General features: G+C 36.2%; 1 protein-coding gene across 4 annotated transcripts in view; it reads right to left on the reverse strand.

Moving 5' to 3' along the window:
- PRKN (parkin RBR E3 ubiquitin protein ligase) overlaps nucleotides 1-22,217 on the reverse strand; it is a 721,078-nt gene that overhangs the window by 473,828 nt on the left and 225,033 nt on the right. For all 4 annotated transcript variants that reach the window (XM_027880020.1, XM_027880017.1, XM_027880018.1 and 1 more), the window contains exon 3: nucleotides 19,422-19,650. In XM_027880020.1, coding sequence (XP_027735821.1) covers nucleotides 19,422-19,650 — 229 coding nt within the window. The remainder of the gene's footprint in view (nucleotides 1-19,421; nucleotides 19,651-22,217) is intronic.

Raw genomic sequence — 22,217 nt, forward strand, 5'->3', positions numbered from 1 at the left:
AAATGGACTTCTCACTGTAATGAGGACTACAAATTTAAGAAGAGCAGAAATTTGGCTGAAGAGGGTGTAGTGCCTGTGCAAGAGGTGGAGTATCAGAAGTACTTGACAAAGACAACGGGGCACATTTATCTTTTTAACACCTTCTTGGTGAAAAATTATTGTGTGGGAAAAAAACAATCAGGAAACTTCTATGAATTAAAAAAAAAAAATTGCAAAAAGGACAGTATTTGATTTATTTTAAATTCCTGGAATTCAGAATGGGGAAGACAAAAATTTTGCTAAGCATTTTTACCAAGAAAGAATCTTCTGCTTCGCTTTTCTGAGCCTCAGCATTATTTACCTTCACTTTCTTTTATATTTCACCCAAATTTTTCATTATTTTGCTACCCAGATAACTTCTGTAATTACCTTTTCCCCTTCTCATTCCCTTTCCTGGCCGCTATGTATGCTTCACCTTTCTCTTTCTTTTCACAATATACCTTTCCCTCCTTCAGCTTGCTCTCTGATTTTCAGACAAAGGAGCAAAATTCAACATTAATGCTAGCATAGTTTATATTAACAATAAGGACTGAAGGCAGCAAAAAGAGAACAAAAACAATTGTGATGATTCTGCCAGACAGCAAAACATGAGGGGGAAAAAAAAAGAGAACCAGACAATTTCATGAAACTGCTCAAAGCTTGACAAATAATACATGGGAGAAAAACATTGCTACCTTGTACATTAACAAAGTGTTCAAGTCTTAAGGGTATCAAAGGTCCTCCTGAAAATGTACTCCTTTCACATGAGGAAACCACTATGCACCAACCATAACATCCCCAAAAAGCACTACCCTGACTGCTTTTTACATCATTGAAGGGACTGAGTGTTACCTGTGGTGGTAACAACTGGCTAAAACTGATTTATTTGCAGTTGAAGGCAGTGACTTCTGGGCTTAAGCATAGGCACATGAAGGGAAGCAAAGCTGCTCCAGAAAACTACGCCTGGGTTGCACAGGTCAGGTACTGTAGGCTTCAGCATTGAGAAGCAGATCCAGTTGAGCACAGTTTCAGCAAGTAAACTAAGAAATGGTTAAAAATTAAACCACTGGTCATCAAGAAAGTCCATGAGGAAAAGGCTAGTCCCACGTTCATGCCAGAAGAACAAGAAGATATAAATCCAGAGACAGCATACCTAAAAACATAGCCCGGGCATGGAACAAAGGTTAAATGTAACTCCTGGACCAGTGGGCCCACTGAGGATGGGGATGACAAGCCCTGACAAGGCTTCCAGCAGCTCTTTCTCACACAGCTCTTTTCACAAAAGTCTGATCCAAGTTTACACAACCGCCCATTTCACAGCTGGCCTTTGACATGATCAGTTGAACACCCAAGGGAGGAGGGAGATTGAAGAAGTGGCAGAGTCTATTGGTGCCTTTACACCGAAGAAGTGATATCCCAGAAAATACCCATATCATGTCCAACAAGAAACAAACTACTCACATATCATGGAAAGGTAAAAAAAAACCAAAACCAACCAAACCATCAGCTTCTTAAATTGAGAATGTCCCATAGAAATTAGGAAAGTAATAAAAAGAAGTTATATTTAAATTTATAGAATGGATGCCTGCATTTGCAAATTGAAGATGAAACTGTATCAGTTATTAATAGTTTCAAATATGTGACATTTCACAAAGGCACAGCCGCATAGGAGATACTACTCAATTTTGGCAACCACCTTTTCGGCAATACAGAATGCAAACTTCAAATTTCTGTTCTTGATCAGTTGGAAATTTTATTCCTACTGTAGTGTACAATCACAGCAATTAGATACGTCTCTTTTGATTGTAAATTCAAAAATCTGCTTACCCTCAATCAAAATAATGGCTATTCCTACCGAGCTGCTTTTCTGCATAAGCACTCTAAATACTTCCAGTGTCCCAAAAAAACCTTGCTCTACTCAACTAATATTGTCCAGGTATAGGTACTAAAGTGTCAGTGGTAATTGCAACTAAGAAAGGCCAGTAACAAGCAGCAACAGTATTGCTGTTAGCTTTGTTACAGTCTGTTACTCTATTACAAAACATTCTGGAAATGTTTGTTTTTCAGAACACACAAGGAATAAACAACCAGGTAGCAAAGGTTATGGAAGACACTTAATTTATTTAAGGTTCTAAAACTTTATCCCTGGAAGTGGTCAAGGCCTGGTTGGATGAGGCTTTGAGCAAACTGCTCTAGTGGAAGGAGGGGTTGGAATGAGATGATCTCTAAGATCTCTTCCAACCCAAATAATTCTAGGATTCTAAGATTAAAAGGCTTCCTCAGCAGATTTTTTTTTTAATAGAAATCATACTGTTAATGAATGAAAAATTCTCTTGTGTTCAAATAAATGGTTAAAACAAAGGAAATAAACACCAGGAATAAATTATCAGTTTTCTCAGGACAGTCCCAAAAGAAAATTGTTCTAGGACTTGAGTATTCACCATAAGAAAAAAGAGAAATGAACAGTGAAATGACAAAGTTCGTTAGTAAAAATGAAGGCCAACTTGAAAAAAACCCTGAAGACTGTAGAATGCTGAGTGACTAATAGTAAAATGAAAAATTAAATTCACTGTTGAAAAATGTGCGGTAATGGACATAGGAAAAATAATTTTACCCAAACTGTGATGGTCTTGACTAGTTATATAGAAACAAGATCTTGGGGCTATAATAGATAGTTCTATGAAAATGTCAGCTCAATAATTAGTAACAATCAAAAAAGTAAACTGAATGCTATGAATTATTAAGAGAGAAATGTAGAAATAGAGATTAAATAATACAAAACTCCAACATAAACAAAAATCAATCAAACAGAAAAACCACCCCAGAAAACAGTGCTGTACAAATGCTGCAAAAATCCTCGGTGTGCTCCATTTTCAGCAGCATGTGCATGCAATTCAACCTTTCTCATCTCAGAGTAGGATATGGTAGAACTTAAAACATACAAAAAAAGCGGGAATGGATAATCAATAACATCCATGCCACAATCACTTAAACAGATTATGACTTTTTGGCCAAAAAAAAAGATGGCTTAAATGGGACTTTATTAAAGATATATAAAACCATAAGAAGCATAAAGTGGCCAAAACTGGGATAGCGCACTGGACAGTATCATTACCAGACTGACTTGTATAAGCTACTGGCAGATCCTATGGATTGGCAATAGGGTGCTGTGCTAGATGAATCATTGATCTGAGCTGGTGTAGCCACTGTCAGATTACATGTGGGAAAGAGATGGAAGAGATCTGATACAACATTTCCCTGTGCTGCTGTGTCCCTTCACAAAACCAGAAGCTTGGCTCTGCAATTACAGATCCAGTGCTCCAACCTATTTTAAAGCCACAGGCTGCTATGGGAAAGGCACAGGAGAGTCCTCTTTCTGCGCAGCCCAGACCATGTTTTCCGCTGAAGGCACTGCATGTTCCTGCCAGCGCAAAAATCCTGACCCATGAGTCCTTACCAAATCGTTTTCAAACTTTTCTTTCAAAGTATAAATATTTATGCTCTTGGTTTTATCAACAAGAATCCATAAATACTGAAGATATTTAGCTCTGTTGTATCAGATACGTTAGCAATTAAATGACAACAGGCCTCTGTACAAATCTTACAAGTTTAAAATTATAGATTATAAATGTTTATGTATTTTCTTTGAACTCCCTTGCCTTTTTAATTTCAAGCTGTCATTTATAATTTAAAAACTGTGTGTGTTCTGCATTGCACCTTAATTTTCCGAAGAACATTTCTCCCACAGTAATATCCTTTAAAATATTAAGTGTCTTCATGTTTTGACTACAAAATTATCATAACTTGTACATCAGTGTTGTTTAGAAAGTGCTCTCTATTTTCCATTCTTTTGCTAATGCTTTCCATCTTTTTGTTAGCTATGATCCCTTGCACATTCCAAACAGGAAGATCTTTCCAGCTATTTTGTTTTGTTTACCTTTATAAATATTAGTTTTTTTAAAGAAACACTATTTTAAATAATTTTTTTTTTTAAATCAGAGACATTTTCAAAGAGATTCCACCTGATGTAAAGAAACATATAACCAGTTATCAGGTAATAATGGCCAATTTTGATGGTTGACATACAAAATATTAGTTATTTTGCAGCAGAGTAGTATTCAGCATGCACCTTCTCAGGCTAAAAAAAACAACTGCAAAATCTAACATGTTTCAGCAATAGTTGGAAAATACGGATATCAACACTTTGTTTAAATTTTATACCTTTAACATGAATTGATGCTTGCACTGGCCTATGTCTACTCTCGAAGGAAACCACAGAAAACAAATACAAATAAAATACAAATGACAAAACACAAACTTCCAACCTCTATACTTAGAAAAAAAAAACTGAATTTGCCAAATCTTATTATTTGTACAGAACAGATGTTCTTCATATATTAAAAAAGTGAAATATGTATATATGGAATTTATGAATGCAAAGACTTGCACAACCACAATTGCAAGCAAAACTTGTTTGTATTTAGAGAATGATATTATTTTATAAAACAGATCAAACAGACCTTCCTGCAAATGGAAATAAGTGAAATTCATGTTTCAAGGTTATGTTACAAGCTAGAATATAGAAAAAACTTCTGTTTTCCTTCTTCATTGCCTTTTTGCATGAGACCAAGAGATAACCAGCAGAAAAAGGGGTCAACAGATCTATGCAGACTTGAGCAAAGATATTGTGCCTGCACACATACAGATACAGACAAGCACGTACACGCATATAAATCTAAGTGTCTAAAATTTAACACAAAGCTTTTAAAAATATTAACATACATCAAGTGACATTTATCAACTACTGGAAAAGTAAAATAATTTTATTAATTATACATTATAAATTCCATTATTCAAATCATGCAAACAAAGCTATAAAAAGGATTTAAAAAAAAGAGTTCGTCCAACATTGTATCTATTCTTCAAAATTGTCTTAAAACAACTTTCACACATGTGTACATTTTTTAAAGAGTTTCAGCTTCAAATATTATGCAGATTTTCAGAGATTTCAATTTTAAAAATTGATCATATAACTTCTATTTATAAACCAGTAAAAATATATTAATGTAGGGCAGCAGAATGTCATAAAGGCCTCAGAAAACACTCTAATCAGCACTTAGAGCAAAAAAACCCAGACACTGACAGGCCACCATCCAGGTGAAAAGAACGACAAATATTCAGAAACCACATTATAGAAGGTGCTTTAAGCTTTCATTAAATTGGGACTGATAGTATAAACTAGTCAGCTGACTGCTGACCAAAAAAAAAGACACAAAAATATTTGGAAAAGTATTTGAGACACACCTTGTATAAATATTAATTACAGATAGAGCTTACTGTGAAATGATCCCGAGTAACACTCTAGAAGCTAGGAATGGAATTGCAAGATGGATGTTTACTCTGAAATTTGAGTACAAAGCCCAGCAGGAATGGAGCTTATAGCCAAACAGCTAATCCTCTACCACAATGTCCAATATTGAAGGATAAACTGAATAAAAGGTTTGCCAAGGTTTTCATGATTTGTTGACCAAAACAAAGTTCCTAGCCTGAATGAGTGAACATAGAAGAAAAAGCATTATTTCATTATAAACGAAAAAAAAATGAGAATGTTAAACAAAACTTGTCTTTTTGCATATCAATCCTGTTTGGATACCACACTTATCCTGTCTCCATCCTTCCAGCTTTAGTGAATGTACTGCAGATTCAGTAAGGTTTCAGACACAGGTGTGAAGGATCTCCACCAGTGATGCAAGGACAAATACAAAATTTCTGTTATGAGAAGGCAGTATTGTAAGTGTGAGCACACAAAACCAGGCATCTTCAGAAGTTCTGGAGATTACTGAAAAAGTCATACTACAAAAATATTATAATATTATTCCTGTTTATACAATGCTCTACTTAAGGGGTCTGTTTGGAGAAATCTGTAAGTTAAAGCTATTCTTTTTTAATTATACTGTATATAACCACTGTGTATTTAAATAAAGAAAAATATGACAAGTAGCTGCTTATAACTACAGCTAACATTGCATGTTCTTTCCTCTTCCTTAAAGAGTACTACATCACTATTCTAGCAGAAAAATAAATGACCACTGAAAACAGGGCTGTCCATTAATGTCCTAAATAACTTGCCAGTGCTTTTATTCTAACAAGTATTTCAGTGTGTAACAGAATGTTGCACAATAACAGTGTACCACAAAGCTGTCTTTTTGATTGATCTACGGTACTTCTTTTCATTCTCAATGCCCTGCATGTCAGGCTCTTCACTCTGAAGCTCACACAGAGCTAGAATTTTAATGAAAATTTACTCTGTTAGAAATAATAGGGATCTAGAAAATGGCTCAGAAAAGATGTATCTATAACTCAGTCAATATGACATTTTTCTACACAGACAGAAAATACCAGTACAGTACTTTTACTTAGTTTCCAAAGCTTGCTATTTAATGACAGGGTAACTTACTGTTTCAGTAAAAGTAATATTTTGATGAAGATCCTTAGCTGCTTTCACAGAAGTGAAAAAACTTATATTAGTTGACAATCTTTATCCTAAAGTCTTGACCAGAAAAATAGAAAAGATTGTGTGAAAATTACACTTTACCATCCTATATTGTCTCAACATAATGGTATGGTCATTGCAACACTTTCATATAATGCAATACCTGGACTATGTTGGGAAGACTAGGAACAGATTTTAAGAAAAAAAGTCAACTTAGAACTTCACATATTGTGTTCACATATATGCTCTAAACTGAAATGTTAGATATGCAGCAACACTCTTTTGTTTTTAGAAGACAGTTTTGAAAATATAAACCTAAGTCAAGAGGTTTCTTTATCTCTTCAAACCATTCAGCAAAAGGGTTTTGGAAGAAGGGATACAGGTTTCCCAGCCTATTAAAACCATGAAAAACAATGGGCAGTAAAAATCAGGTCTTTAAAAAATACATACTAGAGTTTACAATTTTGTCACAGCTAACTTCCTCCTGCGGAGGAAGGAAAACACAGAACAAAATATTTCAGATAAGAAGGAAAGAGAAACAAAGAGAAAGGCAGCGTGCACTTGCAATTGCACTTTAAGGTCAAAGCTTGAACCTCAAAGCTCCTCTAGCTCTGCATTAACTAACAGAATTCCCCATCCACAGATTAGCTGAGAGGCAGCAAGATTCATCGCATTAAAGTTAAATGTGCAGAAAATGGAATCATAGTAATCCTCACTGACATGTTTACATGTACAGTCTGCTGAGCATCTATGTCTGTTATTTGATAAGGAGCATGGAAATAATAGTCTCAGACTTTGAAACAGTGATACAGACTAATCCCAGCCCTGTAACTCTTACAGATGCCTCGTCACATCTGAAAATTCCTCACAGTGAGGTGATGGTACCTACCATCTAGTGAGCTCCCTTGCTGTGCCAAGATACATAATTCTACCTATGAAAACTTTGACCGTTCATGACTGTTCCACACTGTGCTTTGGGGAGACACCTCAGGGAGGCTTCAGCCAGAAAACCTGTTGGCTTGATCATCTTCATAAACAACAGAAAAAACTTTATTATCCAGAAGGAATTAAATGGCTTCTCTATCAGAATGAATTAAGGTAATATTAAATACTTACAATGACTCAAGATGAAGTTTCTAAGATTACAAGTAGATATCTGTCACTATAACTCATAATTACCCCTTTTCCCCTTAATGCAAACCTATGACCAAGTGAAAATGCAGTAATATGCAGGCCCTGTAAACTTTCTCAGTTAGAGATATTATCAATGTACATATTGTTCATTACTCAATATGTTCTCTGATTCATCAATTATTAGATTTTTTTTATGCTATATGTACAGTATCTTTAAATGTGATAGCAGCATTAAATGTTCATTGCATTTTAGAGACTACAGTGCATAGTGACTCCCTGCTCAAAATTAAGTTCAACTGAGTCCTACTATCACTCTTCAACCTTCAAACCACCCTCTGCCCCACATTAGCATTCCTACTGCATGACCTGTTGAGACCCCACTCCTCACCCTGCTACCTACAGCACAGAGCTTTAGCAACTGCTTGTTCCCTTACTACAGGTTAGCGTGACACCGAACCAGCTGCTGTCATCTTAACTCTCAGTTGTTTCCCTGTGCTGCCACACCAATCAATTAAGCAACTTGATTTTGGAGAATGGTTTTGTTGAAGTTACACATAAATGCTTAAAGACTATTTTGTACATTCTACTCGAGATGTACTTGATCTCTACAAAAGCCTGTTCCCTTTCTTCCACCTCACACGGATTTAAGGAAGCCTTTTTTTTGTTCTTGCTTTCCATATAATACTTCTGACAAACATTTGTGCTGGGGGGGTTCTCCTTTCTTCTGTTGAATTCCCAAGTTACTCTACAAAGTAGAAGACATTACTGCAGACTCTAAAGACAAATTTTCATCTTAATGCCTCCCTACTTCCTTCATCAGTAACTGATTTCTCGTTGATTCTCCTGAAGGATTATAATAGTCTAGGAAGCAATCAAGACATTATATCTACACCTCCAGCACTTAAACTCAGATTCCTATTCTACTATGTATCTGTGCAGGAGGTAATCAACCCTGCAGTTCTGCCATATTTAGAGTATATTTATGCATCATTTAGCCAGAGAAAGAGACTTGAGGGAGACTACAGGAGAACAAGGGTGGTAAAATGAAAGATGGGAGATCAAGGAGAAATAGTAAAATGATACTTATTGTTAGATACTGTAATGTTTAATGAAGATGTTTTAATTCTCTGTATATTGTCGGTCAAATATAGGTCTTTGTGCCTGGATGGAAGACATAAAATATATTTGTTCACACTTATACTGCTACATTTAGTGTACCTGAAAAATTTCTATTACAGACTAGGAGACAAAACGTGGAGGACAAGTAATATTTCTGTTTGAAACAGAATTTTTTGCATCTCCATCCTAAATATTTCACAATGGTTAAAGTTATAAAGAAGATATTGCTCAAGATGAGAAAAATATTAGCTCAGTTACAGCTATTGCTGTGTTTCTAACAGGTTGAAAATCACTGTAAACAATGTTATGGGGTTTGGAAGGATAAGAAGATTTATAACTATTTATAACTATTTACCACAGTTTAAGTAAAAAGAAGGATAAAAGTACAACATCCATAATCATAATCTGCATCAAATTATTAATTTAGATCTTGACCTTATGCAGCTAAAGACAGTGGAGATTTTGCTGTTTATTTCATTATTATTTGTATGAACACAACATTCCTTTTAAGAGAAACAAAATCTGCTTGGGAAAAGTCCCTGATAATGTTAATCATAACCTTCACCAGGCCATATCCCCAAGACTTTGTTTAAAATATTACTGAAGTTTGATTCAACTACTTTAAAAATAATTAGTAGATGCTAAGAAGAGTTGCAGTAGATAAAAACCTCACCTGACATGTGATATACCTTTAAATCAGAAACCAAACCTAAAGAAACAATTGTAGTGAACAAAGGAGTAACTGTGGCTATCAGTATTTTGGTTGCTCAAATGAACTTTTAAACTCTTTTTACAATTTTGGTTAAACCACCTTCACAGCAAAAAAAGCAATAAAATGAAGTCATCTAACAATAAAAGCCAGAACACTGAGGCTTATAATAAAATTCTTGACAAGTTGTGCAGTGTTGCATGAAGCTGAACATCAGGCTCAACTTAAGACCCCATCTCCATATCCATATGTTCCTTTCTTTTTTGCTGTTCCTGTCTTTTGACAGGTAAATGTCAAGACCCACAGAACAGACTGTTGCACCAGTACAGCATCATGGAAGCTTGGAAAGAGCATGTTGGTGCTCAAAAAACATGTTGGCTTCCAGGGATCCCTGGGGCACTTTGCTTGGGGAAGCAGCTGTCACTTCTGATATTTCAATCTTTGTTTGCTGTATGAGAAGCTAGTTAAAATTGAAAACACCCATATATATATATATATATGTATATACACACATACATACATATGAACACATATATATCTACCATATGACCTTGAATTTTAGGTGGAAATTTAGTTGCAGATACAGTACTCCAAAAATGCAGAAATTGTTACAGATAGACTGTCAAAGCTAAATCTGGAGAATTCATCTGCAAAAACCAGTTATAGCAGCAGTTGATCATAACTGCTAATATATTAACAATATATAACTGAAAAAATAATATATATTCAGAGTATCTGACATCTTCTCAAGATCAAAGATCTAAGACTGAATACCCAGAGAGATGTCAACAGTACAGATAGGCTTGTAAGACAGTTTCGGGTGTATCACTGAATACAAAGATTAAATCTTTTTTTGAACTAGCATTTGAAAAGGTTAGTTTTGATTCTTAAAGGTTAATGATTAAACAGGGACTTCCAGATCCTGGGTATCTCACTAAGAAAACGGTGATTCTGACACAGTAGCTGTACTAAAAAACAGTGCCGTAGCACACGTAATATTCCAGACAGTTTCGCTTGGAGGCCACTGTAGCATTCTGTCTCATAAGTGGAAGGCAGATCGAGAAAGATATTTTCTTAATTTATCTTCAGTTTGATAATTTGCTCAAAAATGCTGTAATCCTACCTAAGTTAAACTTTCTGTCCAGTGCCAGTAGATCCCATAGAATATCAACATTCCAGAAACTTGAACAAAATATTTAATAATTACAAACAATGATAATTGTTGCAAAACATGCCTCTTTTATTCAGTTCCAACCAGATAAAATCTTGGTTGCTGGGTATAATGTAGGCCCAGTAGTAGTGTTGTTTCATGATGAATGCGTAAGCATGAATAAGGTTTAAGCAAAAGGTTCAATGTAATGTACTGCAGCATAGGAGGAAAAAAACCCCTACACTGAAGGATTTTTTGAAATCCACATAAAACTGGCATAGAATCTCAATTTCTATGGTTAGATATTCTCTAAAAGAGAGAAAGAAACAAACAAAAAGACAAAAAAACAGAGGCACAAAGGATGAATAAAAACAACTGAAATCTTAGCTGGCAGTCTCTGAAGAGAAGTCTGAATGGACACGAAGGCAACCCCACCTTGGCATCTCAAAACACGGTCAGCCAGGTACCAGTAAAAATGGGAAACCTTCACTGAAACAAAGATGATGGCAAAATTCTAAAAGCTTTTGGGACAGCAATGCAGGATCATGCACTGATTTTAATTCTGCTTTTCTGCAAATATGAATTTGAACCTCTGAATTAACTGTCCATTTTCCAAATACAACCATTCTGTTCTTTAAAAAATAATAATTAAAAAAAGATAAGAAAAACACATCAGAGAATCTGTCTTCCTCTGCAAATGCAATGATCCTTTTCTTTTAGAAAATTTCAAATTCAGTCCCATTGAAGCTATTTGTCTTTATAGAGAGCAAGGTGTGTTTTGTTGGCTATTTTTTATCTTCTAGTATCAAGTGAATTTATTAATCTGTTCCATGTAATTACTTTCTGTAGAATAAGCCTTTTACTAGGTCTTTTAATGTCCTTGCCGTGTGCACAGAACTCCCAATGACTTTAATGTATCCTGAGCACATGACTTCAGTGAAGACTATGCTTTGTGTCATTTAGAGTGGTAAGAGCTCATAACAGAGACTGTGTAGTGCAAGCACTAAGCTGCACAGTAGCAGCAACTACTGTTTTTTTAATGAACTTTAGGCATTATTCTTAGAACACCATGACATAAAACCCTGGAGGAAAGAGGGGCTCAAGAAAGCTCCTTAATATTCAGTGATCACCTCTTCCAAGATTAGGAGCAATAGATCCCAACATGGAAGAAGTCAGGCAAAAACACCAGGAGGCCTGAATGGATGAATAAGGAGCTCTTGGACAAGCTGAAACACAAAAAGGAAGCCTACAGAGGGTGGAAGCAAGGAGAGGTAACCTTGGAGGAATAAACAGAAATTGTCTCAGCAGCCAGAGATTAGGTTGGGAAAGGTAAAGCCCTGACATAATTAAATCTGTTCAAGAACAGCAATGGCAACAAGAAAAGCTCCTGTAAGTAGGCCAGTGATAAAGGGAAGACTAGAGAAAATGTGGGCCCTCTCAAGAAAGAAACTGGAGACCCGGTTACCCAGGACAAAGAGAAAGCTGAGGTAGTAAAAAACTTTTTGCCACAGTCTTCACCAGGAAGTGCTTCAGCCACACCACCCAAGCTGCATAAGGCAAAGGCAGGGATAGGTAGAATGAAAAACCACCCACTGAAGATCAGGTTCGAGAACATCTAAGGAACAAGAAAGTTCACAAGTCCATGGGACCTGATGAGATGTATCCTGGGTGTTCTGAGGGAATTGTCAGATGAAGCTGGTAAGATACCATCCAACATATTTGAGTAGTCGTGGCAGTCCAGTTAAGTTCACACTGACTGGAAAAGGAAAAAAGGACAGGCCCAGGGAACTACAGACCAGTCAGTCTCACCTATGCCTGGCAGCATCATGGAGCAGATCCATCTGGAAAACATCCATAGTTTTGTTTAATCAATACAGAATGTTTTCCACCTGCGCATTTCATCTCCAGCTGGTGGCATAAAGATGTGAGTAATGTGTTTGCAAAAGAATGTCCATCCATGACATCACCCATAAACAATCAAAATACAGTGCAAGAACACAACTGTGTTCCACCCCATCCCTTGACACACAGGATAGTAGCAAATGCTACTTTCTTCAATTAACATAAAAGGGTCTTTAAAAACAATAAAGTAATTAAGACTCATTCATGAGAGATCATTATGTCACGAAAAGATGAGCATTCCTGGAAGTCTTTTAGCATCTATTAGAAAAGAACATTTTTTACATTTTTTCTCTCAAATGAATTTCACAGACATGCAAGATGTGGGAAAATGGCACCATTCTCATCAGTGTTAAAAGCATATGATATGAATGAGGTCTCCAGCATGGCACTGGCTGCAATAAATTATCAAGTGTGTGTTCTGTTTTCTGAAATGGGCTCAATTTATCATTTTATAGAAAAGGTTCCATTATGCTAATGTCTTATAAAATCACTTTTTGCTGTTGCTGGAAGGTGAAGAGGGGATATCCATTTTTATATATGGAATGTGAAAGTATTGCAGCAATGAATTGTCAAGGGTTAATAACCCTAACAGAAGATACAATATACATAAGAGCAAACTTCCAAGGACTTTTTAACAATGAATTTTCATAACCCTACTAGAAGCAGAGTAATTTTCTCAAGCTTAACTGTTTCAAAAGAAATGTTGACAAAACAAGAGAAATGTTGACAGAATTAGCAATAGTTAATTGCTGGGCTGCAAACTTTCCCTCTGTTTTCTAATTAACACTTGAATTGACACTGCAGACTGTAGGAAGTGGTTTTCCAATGAAGGTCAGATTAGAGAATACCATTATTATTCTTGTCAACTTGCCCAGATAACAGACATGAAGGACAATCAGACAGGGGTACAGGGTGATTACTTGAAAAGAGGAATATGTGTCTCTAACTAAAACTTTATATAATAAGAATGTTTTTCTTCTTTTGAAGTATTGGATACAAAACAGGCAAGTATTAACAGAAGAGAACTAGAGTTGAATAGACAGTTGGTTTGATACTGCATAATAACTCTTTTGTGGCTGAGATGTGATTTTTAACCACAAAACCTCTTTTTTTGCGGTGCTTCAGAAACATTACCATATTATGAATAACATTTAAAAGGAAGCACTATCTTAAGGGCACTCCTCCCCTTATCTCCAAACATCCTCAGAGAGCATAACCCAAGAAACTACAGCAACTAATCAAGAGAGATAATGTAACGTATACCGACATTAACAGGCAGCCTGGGGAAGGGGCTGACTGGAGGTATTTAAAAGATGTTCAGATGTGGCATTTGGGGACGTGGTTTAGTGGTGGCATTGGCAGTGCTGGGTTAATGGTTGGACGCAATGATCTTAACGTCTTTTCTAACCTAAACAATTCCATGATTCTATGATCGCAACATATTTTAACAGCTGAAAAGAAGTGGAGCTAGAGAACTGCAACTATTATCTCAGTGGATCATCATAAGCACCCATTTGGATCTCACAGCTTCAAACATGGATCACACTTCAACAACTTCTGGTATACAACATTTACCAAACAGCTTTGAAAACTCTTAAAATTTTAGAAAAGTTCTCATTCAACACACAGAAAATATTTAGCGAGATTGATTCAAAATTAAATTCAATGTTACTGTGCCATATAAAAGTTATTGTCTTCCTCTTCTTTTAATATACACATGGATTTTTAGACCTCATATGCACATACTTAAAAGATGGTTAGTTCTGAAAAACATGTTCTAACATTGTGATGATCTAGTCAGGCACAATGTGTCTGCATTTTGCATTAAGTATGTGAGCAATGCGACCACCAAAGGGACAAGGATGTGTGTAGTTGCACACATCTTTGTCTCAGGAGGCAGCCAAGTGACAAAAGGTTGTAAAACAAAGCAAAACAATATAAACCAAAACAATACAAGCATGAGGGACTGCAAATGGGGAGAACATCTTCCAAGTATGGAATACCCATAAAGAGCCACCGCTGACAAAACAAAACCAAAGAAAGCAATGAGGAGCATAGAGATGATTCCCACTCAGGACAGGGACAAGTAGTATAAAAATATCAAAGAAGAAAAGCAAAATGGAGAGGAAGGAAGACAAGACTGCTTTAGTTCCAGTTTTTCTTTTCAAAGAGCTCTCAGGTGTGATCGGTTGAACTTCTGGGACTACAACACATTAGTGCAATGAAAATGGCATCAACTCTGTGGTATTGTACACTAACAGCAAAATTTAAGATAAAAATCTTACAGTTAAAGTTAAAAATAATAAAACAGTTAAAATTAATAAAAATTAAATTAATAAAACAGTTAAAAATAATTTTGTATATGTAATTATTGCATCATGATAATGATTAACAATGAGCAGGAACTAACCATTGGCACTTCTGTAAAGTTTTGTCTTGAAATTTAAACTGGAATTGCACATACAGTAAATTCACACAGTGTGTAATGAAGACAAATGCAGCCTTTCTTCCAGAAATTACATGGCAAAATCAGGACTACCATATTATTTCTGAGTTGGTACTTTATTCCGCATTTCTAAAAAAGTATCCTCAAATTAGTATTGCACTTAATATTTAAAAGTTTGTAAAATCATGGATTATAAAATATCTGAATTAAATATAGGCTAATCCCAATGTGCTGCATAATGCGCTTTCATTTACATTAAAAGTGGTTTAATCCTAACACAAAAGTAAACTGTCTGGGCACCAAATCCAAAAATACATAGTAACCTAACTAGTTACTTGAATATGTCTACTGAAAGAATACACTGGTTGCATATTAAGTAATTTATTACTTTTTCTTGTATAGCAATATGAATCTTATTCAAATGGATGTCTGTAAGAAAGAACTATCATAAGAACCATGTAACCACCAGGAAATGGTGTATTAATGTTTTAAAAAATTTAAGAAAGGTCAGTGTAAGTACTCTAATAATTTGTTTTTAGAACAAAATTTTCATATCTCTGGGAAAAGGGACCTAATTACTGAATGCAAATTGTACGGAATACTGATTTTCCTTCCTCAAACTACTGACTTACAATACTTTGGACCTAAAGTAGATTTAATTAATTAATGTTATAATTAATCCACAAATGATTTGTACAGATGCCAAAGGAAAAAATCTTTATACTGATTAATTTCCTTTGAAAAATTGCAGTTAAATTACAGGAGGGAAACTTTAGGAACCTTTTTTTCTCTTTTCTAAGGAAATAGTAAATTCTCAGATATTTGGCTTTATCACAGAACAAAGCAATATTAGGTCATGGGAAAATAAGTTCATTGTTGTCTCAGTGTCGGCTGGGGCGGTTCATCAACACTTGTAGAGCTTCGTGTTTCTGAGTAACAACAGAAATGTTGTTGCCACACTGGAGTTCATTTTGAACTGATGAGCACTCATGTTTTGATGGCATTCTCAAAAAGGGGATAAGAAATTGCTGCAGTTGTACTCAACTTTGTACTAGGCAGTGGCACTCAGCCTAACACCACATTATAATGGGGAGGGAGATGTACACCATACCATTGCCCAATCTAGAACTAATTCGATATTATAAGCTTTATAAGCTTTGTAAAACTTTACAAAACTTTATAAAGCTTTATGAACCTGGTAAGTAATTTTACAATATTTCAGGAATTTAGAATACTCATTTAATTCAAACAGATTTGACACAAAAATTCCTAATTCTTTAAGGTTTTTTGAGTAAAAGAACCACAATAAAATGTAATATCAATTACAGAGCACAGGACTTTTTAACACACAGTCATCAGAAAACTATTGAAAAACCGTTTGTAGTGTCAGCAATTTCCCTGCCTCAATTAATACATTTTTTTTTTAATTCATCAGAGCTTCTCTAGGAATTATGCACAGTTTTGACTACCCAGATCCTAAATTGTCTTTTCCTTCTAAATGTTCTTTTTTTTCCTTCTAAATGTTTTTTTCCCCTTCTAAATGTCTCATACAAAACTCTTACATAGAATGGGAACTAGTCCATCACTTTATGCATCACTGACTAGGATGTCTTTGGCAGTGGTATTTTCACCTTCTCTATCTCACACTTGTGTTATCTGTAAAGATGTTTGAACATATATTAGGTTTCAACAAAGTATTTCCTAATAAGATGCTTCTCCAGACCAGTCAAGAGTCGATGTCATTACTCACACTAGAGTGGGGGTGAGCTGGGAGGAGGATGTTCTGTTATGATCTTCTGCAAGGAGCAAATAAAACTCGTTTGTGGAGACACGACGCCAGGCTATGAGGGCTTTTGTCTTATCAAGTGCAGCAGTTTATAATACTTAAGTATATTGCTTCTATGAGAGCAGTACAACATAACAAGAGTTGCCTCTCTCCTGGTATGTCTGGCAAAATTTTATATTTTGACCTCCAAAAAATGCTTCAAAAATACTGTTTTTGCAGCCAAATGCTGCAAAAGCTTCTGGGAGAACCTTTTCTGATGCAAAAATTACCACAAACCTTTTTCCACAGAATTCAAAGGAGGGCAAAAAACCCAAAAGCAGGCCAGGAACACTGGCTCAGCATCCTGTGGTAACTTAGGCTTAAGGAGATATGAAGTCTCGGTGTTTACTGCTACAATTACAGAATAGCTGAGTAGCATGTTAGACTAAACAATAATAAGTTAATCATTAATAAATCATTATTAAATGGTACAGTTAAACTTGCTAACTACTCATCAGGTAGTACCTCTCACACAGAGAAAAAAAAAAAAAAAGATTATATTTGGTTCAACTGTATGGGTTGCTGCTGTAGACTGTTCATGACAACCATTCACCTTCTAAAACAAGAGCTCGATAAGCATAATTTTAACCATCAGTGATGTCACCTGCCTTATTCAGCCACTCATTCCCACTATTATTAGTCATTTCAGCTGTGCCAAAGGAAATCCTCACTACACGGCAAAGTGCATTGGAAAGCTGATCTCTGGAATAATCTTTCTTTCTTTCCTTTTTTTCTTACTGGATTATTATTAACCCAGACTATTCCTTAACCTATGGAATTAAGTGACTACATATCTACAAATTAACTCACACAAACCCCATAATAATAAAAAAAACAGCATTAAAACCCCCAACATTGAACAAAAGCAGTAGAGCTAAATGGACAAAGGGACAAGTTCCCATAGTTAGAATCAAAACAAGGAAAGAAGATAACAGGCCTTTAAAAAGTACTTACTATTAACATCCTTCCAGACAGTATTATTAGTCTAGATTAGCTCTTTTTTATTATTATTATTATTATAAAAATAATATATATCTTAACCCCAGATAAAACTAGTCCACATATATTATCAATATATATTTTTCCTCAACTTTCATTCTGCCATGAAAATATTTGCTGCAATAAACATGACAGTAGAAGACACCAATCAGTTTGTACCTGGCTTCCCAGAGTTTGCAGTCTGTGGACAAACATGTCACATGACAAATTTTGAAAGGCTGTACACATGTATAAACTATTCTGTAGAGTCAAGCACAGCTATTAAAGCCCTGTACATATTCGGTACAGGGCTGAAAAAAAGAAGTATGTGGCAACATTTTAAAGCTTGCATTTTTGCCTTGCTTCTGAGATTAAACCCAGCCTGAAGCCCTGTCCCTAGTTTACCGGATTTAAATGAGCATGCACTCCTCTTATCTCATTACTCATTCAGACTGGGAGATGTGGATCATTAAGCTGGGTACTAATTTGCTCCTAAACTGCACTCATTCATCATTAGTTGGCAGTGAGGGGTTGACCAAGTCAGTTGTGGAATACATCTGTGACCCTGCCATGGATTGTGTATTTTCTGCACCAGTTACTTACTAAATCCTCTAGAAGTTATCTTAACAGTTTTAGTAGCCATTTTGTTAAGCACAATTATTTCTGTGGTCAGGTTAGTCACAGAGGTATCTCTGTCGTATTCAAAATTTATCTTCTAAAACCTCAATCTATATGTTCAGTATTACCTTCTTTACTGTGTGAAAAGGGTATTTGTACTGTTCTTCATAAAATGACATTTCTGATGGACTATTACAATAAATCACCACAGAATATGGTATTGAACAGAATTATGTATCTTCACTGGGGATAACGCATTTGTCACTAAGGGTTATCTAGACTGTGTGAGGAGGGGGTTTCCCTGAGAAGACTCATGTAATTGCTAGGAGATTCTTATATGTGCTTCTGACTTGAGCTTCTCTCTCATGAACAGTTTCAAATATTATAGCCTTACACATTCTGCAGTAACTTAACTTGTGCCTCAGATTATTTTTCATGATGAAGCTATTTTCAGCAATCATTTGGTGGATGAAGAGGTACTAAAATCCATAATATCATTCATCATCACGTGTTGTGCCAGCCACGTTTTAATAAACAGTAAATCTACTGCAAATATTTTTACAAAATGTATGGTTATGAAAACATCACAACAGACTGGGAATTAAACACATTTGCAATGCATACACTGCCCAACATTCTAGTTAAGGAAACTTCTGCAATGGAAATTTTACAGAGACTACTTTTTATCTACTCATAGACCTCTGGGGTTTTTTGCCATCTAATAATAATTTGTAAAAATATTAGCATAATACAAGTTAGAGACAGGAACAACATAAGAAATCAGTCATTTTATGCACAAGGCAAAGTTGGATTCTGATCATCTCTTAATGTTGTAGTATTTTTGTTCAATAACTGAAAAAACCCATATACTGTGGGGTTTTTTTGAACAGTTCTAGTTCTACACCAAGGGAAAAAAACCACATATTGTGGGTTTTTTCCCTTGGTGTAGAACTAGAACTGTTCACCCTTAAAAAGAAGCAGAGAAATGTTCAGATATGTACATTGAAATGTACTAAATCACTGAATTACCTAATTTTTCAGAGGGAAGAGAAACACTGTTTTTTCCAGGATCCAGAATAACAGCCAAACCTTCAGAGAGTGATGGAAGGATGCCGGCACTGAGATCTATGCGAGTTAGGCTTTCAGGTTCTCTTTCCAAGGCTTTTAGAATACCTCCAACACAGTTATCTTCTGTCTCCTCCTTGCTCTGTGGACTCTGAACAATATGAACGATGCTCTGCTGGGCCAAGTCACACTTCTGCAACACAAAACAAAAATCCCAGTAAGTAATTAACTGTGACATAATGGACAAAATTCCTCTATCTCCAACCTGTTATTTGCTAAATGGTCTCCAAGACACTTTGTGGAGAATTTCAGTGGACGGTAATGGAGTTTAAAGCAAAGTGACAAGGGTAAATTGCTGGAATCAGGATTACTTGCATTGGCAAAAGGGTCACAGCACTTAAAAGTTTTAAACATTTAACAAAGGAATGGTGGACAGAGCCAACAGCTCTAAATTAGTCTGGTTTATTGGCACAAACGAAAAACTCCAGAGGTAGCAATACTAAATTAAGCACTAACAATATTCAACACTTAACAGGCACTTGCACAGATAAAGCTGATACACTCTCTTCATGTAGAAATTTAGGGTCAAATTTGATTACCACAGAGAGTTCATAAACAAGCTACTCAAAAGTACTTTTATAAACAGAAACAGGGAAGATGATGCTACCAATGGAGACTGATATTTATTGCTTCTTTAGATAGCTGATCTCATCACAAAACCACTCTCAATGATTTTTGAGCAGTCTTGGGAATATGGAGAAGTTCCAGCTGATTGGAAGCCGTTGAAAATGTTGTTCCGATTTTCAAGGGCAAGAAGGAGGACCCTGGAAACTACAGGTCTGTCAGTCTAAATACAGTGTCTGGTAAAGTTATGGAGAAGATTATTCTGGGAAGTACGGTAAAAAACCTGAAAGATAATGCAGTCACTCGTCACAGCCAGCACAGCTTCATAAGAGGAAAGCCCTTCTTATCCAACCTGATTTCCCTCTATGATAAGGTAATCCATCTAGTTGATCAAGTGCCCAATTCTGCACCTGAGATGGGGCAACCCTGGATGTACAGACAGCCTGGGGAGTGAGAGCCTGGAAAGCAGTGCCATGGAAAGGGAGCTGGGGGGTCCTGGTCGATGGCAAGTTGAATATGAGTCAGCAGTGCCCTGGCAGCTAGAAGGGCCAACCGTCTCCTGGGGAATATCAGGCAAAGCATCTCCAGCCAGCAGAGGGAAGGGATTGTCCTGCTCAGCTCTGCACTGGGGCAGCCTCACCTTGACTATTGTGTGCAGTTTGGGGCACCTCAACACAGGAAAGATACTCTTAGAGAGCGTGCAAAGGAGGACAGTGAAGATGGTGAAGGGCCTTGAGGGGAAGCCGTATGAGGAGTGGCTGAGGTCACTTGGTCTGTTCAGCCTGGAGAAGAGGAGATTGAGGGGAGACTTCATCACAGTACAACTTCCTCATGAGGGGAAGAGGAGCGGCAGGCACTGATCTCTTCTTCTTTGGTGAACAGTGAAAGAGCCTGAGGGAATAGGCTGAAGCTGTGCCAGGGGAGGTTTAGGTTTGATATTAGAAAAAGGTTCTTAGCCCAGAAGGTGATTGTGCACTGGAACAGGCTCCTCAGGGAAGGGTCACAGCACCCAGCCTGTCTGAGTTCAAGAAACATTTGAATGATATTCTCGGGCACATGGTGTGCACATCTCGGGAATGGTCCAGTGCAAGAGCTTGACTAAATGATGCTTGTGGGTCCCTTCCAACCCGGCATATTCTGTGTGATTCTGTGATTCTTCCTAATGCAATTTTCAGTCTAAATCTGGTTTTAGACATAGACTCAGTATAAGTTTCCCATTGTTTCAAAAAATGACATTTAACTGTTGACTTTAGAGTTAGAGAAAGCCTGTGAAAGATCTCATGACTGCCACAGTCTTTGCTGATAAAACAAAAGGATTGCTAGCCATTTTAGCCCAAACTGATACCATTTCGTTGTCTCACATATACATAAGCTCTTGCTCTTTTTCAGTCCTCAATGGAGGTGATTCTTAGATAGTCTTTCCAGATCTTTTGTTTTAGAAAAAAACAGGGTGAATAAAGATTTTAAGAAACATCTATTCATGATAAATCAGGATGAAATTCACATCTTGTACAGCATTTTCCTAATACAGAACAGAAAAGAAAAATATTACCCCAGAATTAGAAATCACAGAGAATTTAGAAGACCTATCATTAATGAAGGGCATTCAAGAAAGACTCTCCACAGCACACCTTGCAACAAAATTTGTTCTTTTTTGGGTGATACCTTCTGGACACCCACACCTAGTTCTCCAGTGTCATGAATGAACCACACACAATCATCAATCTACACAGAAAGTAGTTTGAATTTCCCTCAGGAAATTAATTTTCTAACTCTTTGCAGCATCATTAGGTTGGCCATCTCTGCCATGAAAAGTCAAGACAGAATGCTGATAACATTTGGGAGGAACAGAAAGAGAATTTTGAAGCTTTTTTGCCTCTGTATCTGCAGAATATTTAGAATTTGTAGTTAGTTTGTACTATAGTAGTGTATATTATACATGCAATTACTGCATGCACTTTTACTTGCAAAAGCTTCCTTTATAGATATTTTAGTGCTGTTTCTACCCTTATTATTATCTCACTTTCTCTTCTACCACTTTTTCTACTCTGGTCTCCTCTCTGTTTGGTGGTTTTCTTTCATTCTCTTTCATTATTTCTCAGTACTTCTCTCTCCACCCTTGCAATGCATTTCTAA

The sequence above is a fragment of the Empidonax traillii genome, unplaced genomic scaffold (genome assembly GCF_003031625.1).
Source record: "Empidonax traillii isolate 1590-97213 ecotype Southwest subspecies unplaced genomic scaffold, ASM303162v1 scaffold63:size2014119, whole genome shotgun sequence".
Lineage (NCBI taxonomy): Eukaryota > Metazoa > Chordata > Aves > Passeriformes > Tyrannidae > Empidonax > Empidonax traillii.